Here is a 12,324-nt window from a genome sequence, read left to right as displayed (position 1 = left end):
ATTTGTCATTTCAATTGACCTTTCTTTAATCAACAGTGATGTAGATAATTTTTTTCATATGACTAGAGATAGTTTTGATTTCTTCTTCTGAAAACTTCTTGTTGATATCCTTTGAGGGGAATAGCTTTTTATTTTTATAAATTTGACTCAGTTCTATACTCAGTATATATTTGAGAAATGAGGCCTTTATCATAGAAACTTCCTGGAATTTTTTTTATATTTCCTCTTTGTCTATCGTACCTTTTAGGAAAATGTAGTTTCCCTAATTATCTCTTCTAATTAGGCCTATTTTTACGTTTGCTTTATCTGAGATCTTGAGTATTACCCCTGCTTCTTTTTTAATTTAGCTGAAGCTTATTAGATACTGCTCCAGTTCAATATTTTAACTCAGTGTGTGTCTGTTGGAAACAACATATTAGATTCTAGTTTCTATTCTATTCTGCTACCCATTTCCACTTTATGGGTAAGCTCATCCAATTCATATTCACAGTTATTATTACCATGTTTTACCCTCCATCCCATTTTCTTATTTCTTATTTCCTTTTATTCTGTCCCACCTCGAAAGTTATTTTGCTTTTAACCACTGCCTTTCTTAATCCACCCTCCCCTTTATGACCCTTCATTTCTGTTAACCCCTGTCTCCTTCTGTTTCCCTATTGAGTACACTGTATTTCTGTAAACATCAAAATGTGTAAATATGTTCCTCCATCTTTATTTATTTTTAAATTTGTTAAACTCTTACCTTTCATCTTAGAATCAATACTGTGTATTGGTTCTAAAGCAGAAGAGTGGTAAGGGCTAGGCAATGGAGGTTAAGTGACTTGCTCAGGGTCACTTGGAAGTATCTGAGGTCACATTTGAACCCAGGACCTCCCATCTATAGGCCTGGCTCTCAATCCACTGAGCCACCCAGCTGCCCATGTTCTTCCATCTTTAGATCAATTCCTATGGCAATGAGATTCAAGCATTGTCCACTACCTCCTCATTTTCTTCTCCATTGTGAAAGCTCTTTCTTGCATACTTCTTTTATGTGAGAAAATTTCCCCATTATACCTCTCCCTTCCTCCTTCTCCCAATGTATCCCTCTTTCTCACTCCATTTTTTTTAAAGATAATTCCAACATAATTGGCTCATATCTGTGCCCTCTCTCTCTATGTAAATTCCTTTGAAAATAATGATAAAGTTTTTAGGGGTTACATGTATCATCTTGTAAATCTATATGGTACTAGCAGTTTTTTCTTTGATAGTTTATTTATGGTTTGTTCAAGGTCTCAGGTAAGCCAGGTAGCCCAGTGAGGGAAGCTAAGGAGCACAATGGATAGAGTGCCAGGCCTGAAGGCAGGAAGGGAGTAATCTTCCTGAATTCAAATATGGTACACTTATTACTTTTGTGAACCCTGAGCAAGACATTCAACCCTATTTGTCTCAGTTTCCTCATATATAAAATGAACTGGAGAAGGAAATGGCAAACAACTCCAGTATCTTTGTCAAGAAACCCCAAAAGGGCTCACGAAGAGTTACCCATGGGTGAAATGACTCAACAACAACAACAAAAAATTAAAATATTCTATTTCCTTTTCTGTTCATCTAGGCAATTTGTTTTTATAAATATTTATCCATTTCATATAAATTGTCAGTTTGAAATACAATTGGATGAAAAAACTTATAATGATTATTTTTATTTATTCTTTATAAATTGAGAATTCACCCTTTTCATTTTTGATACTAGTGATTTGATTTCTTTTTTAAATAAATGTGTTTAATAACATCTATTTTATCGTTTGAATTTCTTTTCAAAAAACTCGCTTCCAATTATATTTATTAGCTCAATTTTTTTAAACTTTAAAAATTTTGTTCATCTCCTCTTTGACTTTCACAATTTCTATTTTGGAGTTTAATTGGAGGTTACTGATTTGCTTATTTTCTAGTATTTTTTTAGTTGCATGCACTATTCATTGAAATACTTTTCCTTTCTTTTATTAATTCAAGTGTTCAGAGATATAAATTTTCCCTTAAGTTCTGTATTGCCTGCTTCCCCAAAATTCTGGTATTATTGTCATTATCTTTAATGAAATAATTGTTTTTTCTATGATTCATCCGTTGACCCAACTATTCTTTAGAATTTAATTATATAGTTTCTTATTAATGTTTTATCTTTGCTTGAAAGTTACTTCGTAGACTGTAATTTTTATTGTATCATGGTAGATAAGATATGTATCCAATGATTCTGATTTTCTGCATTTGTTTGTAAAGTTTTATCCCTTAATATTTGCTCAATTTTTGTGGTTACTTACATAGCTGAAAAATAAGTATACCTTTTCTGTTTCTATTTTCCATTTCTTTTTCATTTCCAATTCTATTCCTTTTCTATTTCTTCAGAGATCTATCATTTATCTTTTCTAAAAGCTTATTCAGGTCCTTAATTTCTTTTTTGTTTATTATAGGTTAGATTTATCTAAATCTGAGTTGGGTAAATTGAGGTACCATGCTAATTGTTTTACTAAATATTTCTTCCTCTAATTCTTTTAACATTTTCCTTTAAGAATTTGGATGCTATGCAGTTTGGTGCATGTTTGTTTAGTATTGACAGTAATTTGTAGCCTATGGTACCTTTTAGCAAAATGTATTTTCCCTGTCTCTTTTAAATAGGTCTGGTTTTGATTTCATTTTATCTGAGATCAGGATGCTACCTTTATTTTTTTTAACCCTTAACTTCTGTGTATTGGCTCATAGGTGGAAGAGGGGTAATGGTGGGCAATGGGGGTCAAGTGACTTGCCCAGGGTCACACAGCTAGGAAGTGTCTGAGGCCAGATTCGAACCTAGAACCTCCCATCTCTAGGCCTGACTCTCAATCCACTGAGCTACCCAGCTGCCCTCCTTTACTTTTTTTTGTTTAACTTCAGCTGAAGTATAATGGTTCTGCTCCAGCCCCTTATCTTCACTCTATACCTATCATTCTGTTTCAATTATGTTTCTTGTGAACAAAATTTTGTTGGATTCCAGTGTCCAATCCATCTGACTAACTTTTTCCATTTTATAGGTAATTCATCCTATTCACATTCACAGTTATGACTATTCACTGTATATTTTCCTCTATCATATTGTTTTATACTTTTCCTTTTATTTCTTCCCTGTTACCTCTATAAAAGTTTATTTTACTTCTGACTAATACTTCCCTTAATCTAGCATCCCTCTGTCTTTTAACTCCTTCCCATTCTATTTCCCTATTGAATAAGATGCATTTCTGTACCCAACTGTGTTCATTTATGTATTTTTCCCTCTTTGACCAGTTCATATGAGAATGAAGGTCATATGTCTCTCCTCCCTGGTGCTTCTTTCTTGTATATACATCTCAAAAACCACAAATATGTAAGATCTTCATGCTTCTTCACACTTCCACCCTCTCTCAATATTCCCTTTCCACATTTTTTCCATTCTTCTTTTGAAATAATCAAAACATAAAAGAATCATTCCTAAGCTTTCTGTCTAACTAGACAGAGAAAGACCTCAATGATAATAAGAGTTTTGAAGGACTATGTATATCATCTCCCCATATAAAAATACAGTTTAAACTTGTTTAGTCCTTCAGTCTTAACCATATTAAATTTTTATTCTTCTCTTAATTCCTGTACTTATGTCAGTTTTTACTCAGCTCTAGTCTTTTCATCAAGAATCTTTGTAAGTCTTCTATTTTATTAAATATCTATGTTTCCCTCTGTGAGATATTATATTCAGTCTTTCTGGATAGGTTATTCATGGCAGTAAGCCTATATTCTTTGCCTTTGGAATATATTTCAAGCTCTCAACTCCTTTAAAGAGGGCATTGTTAAAGCAAAGAACTAAAATATAATGGTTCTTTACTGTAGCGTGTGCAACTTTACCTTCATAAAATAAATATTATTGTACCTTGATAAGTGAAACTTTCTAGAATTAAAAATATGAGCATCTATAAAATATCAAAATTTCTCCTTCTAACCTTCTTTCTCTTTCTTCTACCTCCTTCGTTAGAATTATATAAACTCTGTGGCCTCCTAACTCAATAATGTCATGGAATGCTTATGAAATAAACTGCCTAAAAGTTACATTTTTGTTACCTTCCTAAGATTTTATAACATCAATAAATTTTATATCAGTAACTTTTTGGTGTTACTTTGGGAAGGAGGGTGGGGAGAACTATTGACTTTTCCAAACTTGGTTTATACTTTTGAAGATAAAATTATACATATATTTTAACTTAAAATAGGGAACAGGAGAAGAGGAAGTGGAAGAAATTTACAAATCTCCTGTTCCAGTATGGAAAGCTAAAAAAATTACTCCATTAACACTCTGGAAACCACCTGTTCTTGAATTACCAATACCATCCAAGCCATCACCAACAGAAACATCTGCAGGTATTTGATGTAGCCAAATTATTAAAGCTATGGAAATAGTTTCAAACTTCTCACAAATGCATAAATTCTTATAGCCTCCTATGAAGGGTGATATAATCTTGTTTTATATCAATTTTCTCCATTTTGTTTTCTCTCATTATGTTTCATTGGAAAAGTTACTGTTTAACCCCTTACTGATTATTCCAAAGCAGGTGAATTTGATTCAGAAATGAAAGAGGAAGGGGTAGGTAGGTGGCTCAGTGGATAGAGAGCCAGGCCTAGAGATGGAAGAACTTGGGTTCAAATCTGGCCTCAGATAGTTCCTACCTCTGTGACCCTGGGCAAGTTACTTAACTCTAATTGCCTGCCCCTTATCACTCTTTTGCTCGGAACTGACACTTAGTATTGATTCTAAGACAAAAGGGAAGTATTTTTTAAAAAAAGAAAGAAAGCAAGAAATGAAAAGGGGAGAAGATCTAGAAGGCCCTAGGGAGAAAGACAGATAATAAGGTAGATATGAAATCTGAAATTATAATATGGACCAGTGTGAAGAAATAATTCCTCTAGACACAATAATAAAGGAGCAAAACTAGTTCTCACTAGCTCTTAAATGTTACATAAATGCTAGCTTATCACACATGATTCTTTAATATTATGATTTTGAAGTGGAAGGAAATTCCCTTAAGAAAATACTATCACTCCAACAATTGTTACACTCCATTTTTTTATTTATCACAATTGACCTTCATGAAAAGAAATTGAATTTTCTATGACTTAGACTAAGTTGCCTCAAAAAAAATCACTAGAAAGCTGAATTACATTGAAAAGTTTTAGCTTGCCTTTTATCAGGGAAACAATAAATTGAGAGATTTTTTTAAGTATGTATCACAACTAATTTCCTTCTGTTTATGTAATACTAAATCATTGGCCTTTTAAAGAAATATATGCTTGTGTCCATCATAATTTAGAAAACTGATCTGCAAGTCTCAATCATCTACACTAAGATTAGAAATTGGAAAAGGAAATGGCAAACCACTCTGGTATTTTTGCCAAGAAAACCCTAAAGGAGATCCCAAGGAAATGAACATGATTAAAATGACTGAACAGCAAACAATAACAAATATTAGGAAGCACTGACATCAATATTCAACCAATGGCTCAATGAGAAAACACTTATTAAGCACTTACTATGTGCTAAGCACTCTGCCAGACACTGGAAATACAAAGACAAAATAAGAAATAGTCTTTGCCTTCAAAGATCCTACATTACACTGAGGGATGATGCAGCACTTACACAGCTGACCTGAAGGGGGAACTTGTGAGTCTTCTCAGGCTGGGTGCTCTCCATCTTGGTTGGACCAGTTGCCCATGTTCAATGGGAGCACTCCAATTTGACCATAGCATGCAGACTGTTTTCATTCTTTTTCTCCTCCCTCTTCATAGTTTAGTTTTTGCATAGCTGTAGGGAAGCCCTGAATGACTGTCATTAAAGGGAAGATTTTTAAATTTTCTACTGGTTTTGCTACCTTCTTTACTTTAGGGCAGTGATGGGCAAACTATGGCCCTGCGGGCCAGATGCAACCCCCTGAAATGTTCTATCCCACCGCAGGACATTATTCCTAATCTGACAAATACAATGAGTAGGATACAATACAATGAAACTTTGAAAGAGTTGCCTTAGAAACAGACTGACAGATGAGCATTTCCTTTCCTTTGGCCCCCTCTTTAAAAAGTTTGCTCATTACTTCTTTAGGGAGAAAATAAGGAAAGACAATTAGAGATATCTTGGTCTCAGATATTTTGAAGTATTTTTTGCCAGGCTTGTCAAAGTATAATATTAGTTCCTACTTTGCTCATGACTTTGGATCCAGAAATTTGACCCAAATTTCCTTTCTAAGAAAGGAGAACCCCTTAATATCTGAGCAAGACATCCATCAAGTCCAGGGGGGCACTGATTTCTCATACTTTCGTCTTTTTATATATCCTCAATTATCAAAAGGCTATGTCTTAGGCCCCAGGATCAGTGAAGTCTCAGAAATAGTTTCCTTGCTTCTTAGGGGAAAAATAGCTTAGTTTATATGGTAGGAACCCTTGTAGATTTTGCTGTAATCACACTGATGCATGCAGTATTCAGAAAAATGTGCGATTTTTGTGTCATTATCTGCCTTAAATTTTTTCTTTCCTTAACTTCAGGGGTTATTTTTGTCTTTTTATCTTCAGTACTGAATACCTGGTAGTGTAATGCTTCCTTAAGTGGATTTCAAACTGTCCTTACTATATGATCATTAAAAACATATTAATGAAGGACAGAGAGGTATCTCATTGGATAGAGAGCCAGGTAGGTCCTAGGTTCAAATCTGGCCTCAGACACTTCCTAGCTGTATAACTCTAGTCAAGTCATTTTAATCCATTTGCCTAGCCCTTACCACTCTTCCACCTTGGAAGCAATACTTATTAATTCTAAGATATTAAAGGTTAGAGATTTTTTAAAAGGACATATTAATGCATATTCATTTGCTGTTTTAAAAAATAATATATATTATTTCATGCTTATATTAACTAAATCTTTGCTAAGTAATTTAAGAATTTAAAACTGTTTAAAATTAAAATATATCTCCTTCACATTTGTTTCCCAGAACAAGATGCTTCAGATGAAGGTTAAAAAAAATACATACTCCAAATTAAAATGAATGGAGCAACAGAAAAGAAAACTGCATACCAGGTTTCTAATGTCATAATTATCTTTTTTTATATAGTTTGTTAAATTGTTTTGGATGCGCTAATAAATACTTCAATGATCAGTTGTGTGAGAAATTCTTTGTTGTACTTTCCTTAAAGTAAAAGGCCCTGAATTATCTTTACCCTGGCATAGTGGATTTAATAGCAAACTTGGAATCAAGAAGACATGAGTTCAAACACTGCCCCTTATGCCCACAGTACAATATACTTTCTGCTGCTCCTTGCCTAACTCTCACTTACTCTCACAGTCCAAGTCCTCAGAGAACATCGGACTTCTACAACTCACTCTTCTAGGGGTAAGAAACTCTGAGATTCTGGGTTTTCTAGTACTAACATTTATGTACTTCCATGTGCTTCTTAGCAATTATCTGCCAAACTTAATTAACTATTATAAAGTGTATTTGCTAAACAGCTATTGCAAAAATAGTCATAGAAACTGTCTCCTCCCCCAACCTGGAGGAACACTTTTCCTTTGCAGTCAAAGTTCTCAAAATTAGAACACAAAGATAGTGAGGCACATTGTCTAAGGCAAATTAAATAATGTGTTGGGTCTGGATTCAGGAAGACCTGGGTTCAATTCATGCCACAGATCCTTACTACATGTATGCCCCTAAGCAAATCACTTAATCTCTATCTTTCCAGTTTTCACATTTGTAAAATAAATATAATAAGAACGCCTATTTTCCAGGATTGTTGTGAAAATAAATTGGGATGATATTTGTAAAGCATTTTACAAGTTTAAAGTTGTATATAAATGTGATAAAGGGTCAGAGGTATGCTAGTAAATATTTCTTATTTAATTTTAATTTATTTATATTAAATTGATCAAAATACATTTATATCTAATAACAGGGGAAAGAAATCAAGACAGTATGTATACGCTTATAAGTTTAATCTACATTATTAACATTTTCTCCATCACTTTCATAAGTATAGCCAATTAGCAAAACAATAAACCAAGCCCTGATTTGTAGTGTATGCCACTTTCTGAGGTATAAATGCTCACACTGATAATTTGACAAATGATTCTCATAAGCTCCACCACATCTCTATAAAGGGGTACATTTACCATGGTCACTGGACCTTTTTCTCCCTTCGTAGAGTCCTCATGTTTTCCTTAGGTGCAGTTTTCTGAGGTTCCAAGGGTTGATGCCTTTATAGATTCCATGACCTATACTTCTCTCCATCTTTTAGAGGTCATGCTTCCTCCTCAGTGTGTCTGGTTTCACCTTAATGTCTCAGCTCTTCATGAGATGTCATTATCTTTCCATTAACTTCTACATTCATAAGTAGGAAAGGGCAGGAGAGAAAGAGAAATTCCATCTGTAAAAGATAGGAGTCTCTAGAAGGGATGTAATGTCATTAAAAATAGCTTGATGAATTGCTAGCTGGAATTACATATCAGTCATTATAAAAGCTACAAAACGCAAACCAATGGTTTTTTTATACTCAGTTGATCATGTTTGTCTCTTTTATACATTAGAGAATTCTTTCCTAGTATTACTTATAGTATATTAAATAGAACTCATAATCATATTTTCCATCACTTATTACACAAGTACTAAAAGAGATATAGAAATATAAGAGATGTTTGCCTTCAGACCTGGCACTGTATAATTTTATTTGTTATTTATTATTATTAGATCAGCAAGATGACCTAAACCAGTGATGGGCAAACTATTTCCCAAGGGCCAGATCCAGGCTGTAGTTTTCCCATCACTGCCTTAAGCAATTCCCTAATCACTACATCTACATCTGGATGTGGGGGATCTGGCCTTCAGGGAATAGTTTGCCCATCACTGACCATTTGTTACCTAATTAGTATCTAATATATTTGTCTACTTGTTACTTTTAAAGAAAACTATATTTTTACTTAGGTGGCAAGACATTTTTTTGAGTCAGAGCAAAAAGGGGCATGATAATTAATCTTGTTGTCTGCTTTCCTCTCTACTCCCTATATAGATACTTTCCCCACAAATCTTCCCCTGAGTCTGAGGTTCAATATATTGAATTATTTCTATGTCTGGAGTTTGAATTAAAGACTTAAATCAGTTCCTTGACCTCTGTACTTATTCCCTTGTTCCTGGGGAATTCAGAGAATGCCCCATCCTAAAGAATCTTCCACTATAAGCAGATGGCAGAGACAGATTATGAGGTTCATTTTGTCCAGTAAATAAGACTAGTAATTTCAACTAGGAGCTTCTGCTAATAGCAGAACCAAGTCCTTGATTCTCCCACTGAGTATCAGAGGACCCCTAACTAGGCACTACTTGATTTCTCCTAGATGCTGAGGGCATGAGATCAAGTACATGACTGTCAACCATCACTCAGGAGATTGGGGGATGAGGGTTTTGAGAGTTTGAGAGTCCATCACATCTTGATAAAGGGGTCACTGAGTCTTTTTCTCTCTTCATTGAGTCCTCATGTTTTCCTTAGGTGCAGTTTTCTGAGGGGCCCCAAGGGTTGATGCCTTTGTAGATTCCATGACCTATACTTTTCTCCATCTTTTAGAGGTCATGCTCCCACCTCAGAGTGTCTGGTTTGACTTTAATATGTTTCTCAGTCCCGTTGGCTATTCATTGATTAGAAAAGTTTTTGATGTCTAGGGGAGATCTGAAAGGTGAGCTTCCAAATCTGCATTTATAGAAACACTCAGCTTGATTTGGGGGTCTTTGATCACCAAGAGAGATCATTGACCAATGAATTTATTGGTTATTGCTCACCTCATCAACAAATTGATTTTATTACCAAGAAAGCCAGTCTCAGAATTTTTTTTAACCCCTGTACTTCGGTGTATTGTCTCATAGGTGGAAGATTGGTAAGGGTGGGCAATGGGGGTCAAGTGACTCGCCCAGGGTCACACAGCTGGGAAGTGGCTGAGGCCGGGTTTGAACCTAGGACCTCCTGTCTCTAGGCCTGACTCTCACTCCACTGAGCTACCCAGCTGCCCCCTCAGAATTTTTAATCATCACTCCCCATTGAGAAAAATTAAAGTTGAAGTTTGAATTATGAATGTAAAATCTAAATATCTAAAACTCAAATTAAACAACAGCAAAACAAAATTAGGAGCTACAAGAAACAGAATATAATCATGGAATATAACTATGAGGCTGTTACATTAATCTTATTTAATATGGACTATCTCTCATGTTGCTTTATATTACTGTAACATGGAAATGGCAGGGTGGAATTCCTGCAAGATACAGGGTCAAGCCTCACCCAGAATTCCAGGGGACCCCTCCCTGGAGAACTCTGGGTAAGGGAGCAGTTGAGGGCAGTTAGGGAGTTGGTTCTTGGGGGTTGAGGGGAGCAGATCACTCTGCTTGCTGATCCCGGTTATTGATTGCTTTGGAGGCCTTGTGACAAATGCCATTTTGGTTCTTCTCTGCAGTTTGCCTGTTTAGCTGAATTAGACCTTTCCAGCAATAGCATTTTTGTTACCATTTAGTTATTTTAGATATTAGAAGTGATAATTATAGGCTTTGAGGGCAAGCTAGTTATAAAGATTACCTCTCCCTCCTGGGGAGAGGGCCTGTTTCTGCTTAACAGTTCAGAGCTTCCCAGATCTTATCCTAATCCTTGAAAACCCTCCCTTCTTTCCCTTCCTCTTTTATCAGTAAACCTTCATCTTTTGCGAGCAGTGCCTGTTTATTATTTTGGGGATACTTACATCCATCTTCAGCTAAGTTTCCTTCAGCTGTCCGGCCCATACAAGTCAGATTCGTCTGTCCCTGATAACTACAAGACATCAAGCTTCTCCTATCTTCCCTAGTCAAACCTATGGGGAAAATAAGTTCAGGAAAGACAACATCATTAGAGAATTGCCTTGCTTAGCCTTGCCAGAAGACATCAGTCCAACCACCATTTCCAACTGATTTTTAACTGCTTGTTGGGAGGGGGGAGAAGGGAGCACTGAGCTAGATTTTGCCCCTTCCTTTTCACTCAAGCCTGTCAGTGGGGGAGGAGTGAGTCTAGCAATATACTGATATCTGGCCATCCCTTTGGCTTCCCAAATATCTCTGTTAAAACCAACATAACAATTACATTTCTTAAAAACTATGTCAAGTGCACATTCTGGATTCTAAATGTCATGCATGAAGGCAACATCACATATCTCTTATCTTGGTAATTAGCACAGTGCTCTGTATATAGAAGGTAATTCATAATTTGTTGAATTAAGCTAAATTGGATCCATGCCTTATGTGATTAGGGCTTGACTAACATTATGAAACTGAATGTAGAAGGGATGTTTTTGAGACCTTTAAAGGAAAATTCAAAAGGACTGAATACAAGAAATCCTGGAGATTTTTAGGTTAAAGATGGGAGAACCAACTTGCCAAGCAAAGGAAGATGAACTGAACTGAAGTGAGAGTAGGAAGAGGAAATAGGATTTTTTTATAGCATGACAAAAACTAACAACAAATATTTAACATTATCATATTAGCTAACATTTACATAGTGTTACTAGGTACTGTGCTAAGCACTCTACAATTATCTCATTTGATTCTCACAACATCCCTGGGTGGTGGGTGTTATTATTATCCCCATTTTACAGATGAGGAAACTGAAGTAAATGAGATTTAAATAACTTGCCCAGGATCAAGCTAGTAGGTGTCTGAGGCTAGATTTGAAATCAAGTCTTCCTGACTCTAGGCCTGGGGCCCTATCACTGCACCCAAGTGGAAAATAATTTATGTATACTGCAAGTACTACATACATGGAGATCTTCTGAGAAGAGAGTAATGAAGAATTGAAATTCTCCTAAATATTTAATAGTAGTAATATCTGTTTTGATCATGTTTCATTCTGGTGTTTGGGGTATTTTTAAAACACTATGTAAATGTTAGCTAATATGATAATGTTAAATATTTGTTGTTAGTTTTTGTCATGCTATAAAAAAATCCTATTTATTAAAGACTTCTTTCCTTGTCAAGACCTACAAAATTTAAGATGTCAAGCTTAACTTATAATAGTATCTTCTGCATTAATCATTACACAGGAACTTTTAAAAATAGGAAATATAATATTGAAATAGGTATAAAAGGCATTTAAACATTTACTATCCTGCTTAAAGAAATCCTTGGTTAAAATCCTAATTTAAATAAATATTCATTCAATTACTATGTATTTATAGTGAGAGATACAAAACAGTATCGGATAATGCTGTAAGAATTGCTAATTAGAATACTTAATTATTTTAATATTATAACAACA

At 34.9% G+C, this 12,324-nt stretch overlaps 1 protein-coding gene across 1 annotated transcript in view; it reads left to right on the top strand.

The window, feature by feature from the left end:
- LOC123239715 (radial spoke head 1 homolog) overlaps positions 1 to 7,033 on the top strand; it is a 49,960-nt gene extending 42,927 nt beyond the window's left edge. Inside the window, exons 7-8 of the mRNA XM_044667008.1 lie at positions 4,245 to 4,392; positions 7,008 to 7,033. Coding sequence (XP_044522943.1) covers positions 4,245 to 4,392; positions 7,008 to 7,033 — 174 coding nt within the window. The remainder of the gene's footprint in view (positions 1 to 4,244; positions 4,393 to 7,007) is intronic.
- Positions 7,034 to 12,324: the final 5,291 nt, after the last annotated feature.

The sequence above is a fragment of the Gracilinanus agilis genome, chromosome 3, assembly GCF_016433145.1.
Source record: "Gracilinanus agilis isolate LMUSP501 chromosome 3, AgileGrace, whole genome shotgun sequence".
Taxonomy (NCBI): domain Eukaryota; kingdom Metazoa; phylum Chordata; class Mammalia; order Didelphimorphia; family Didelphidae; genus Gracilinanus; species Gracilinanus agilis.
Note: the sequence above shows the minus strand (reverse complement) of the source record. Positions and strands in the feature narration are given on the sequence as shown.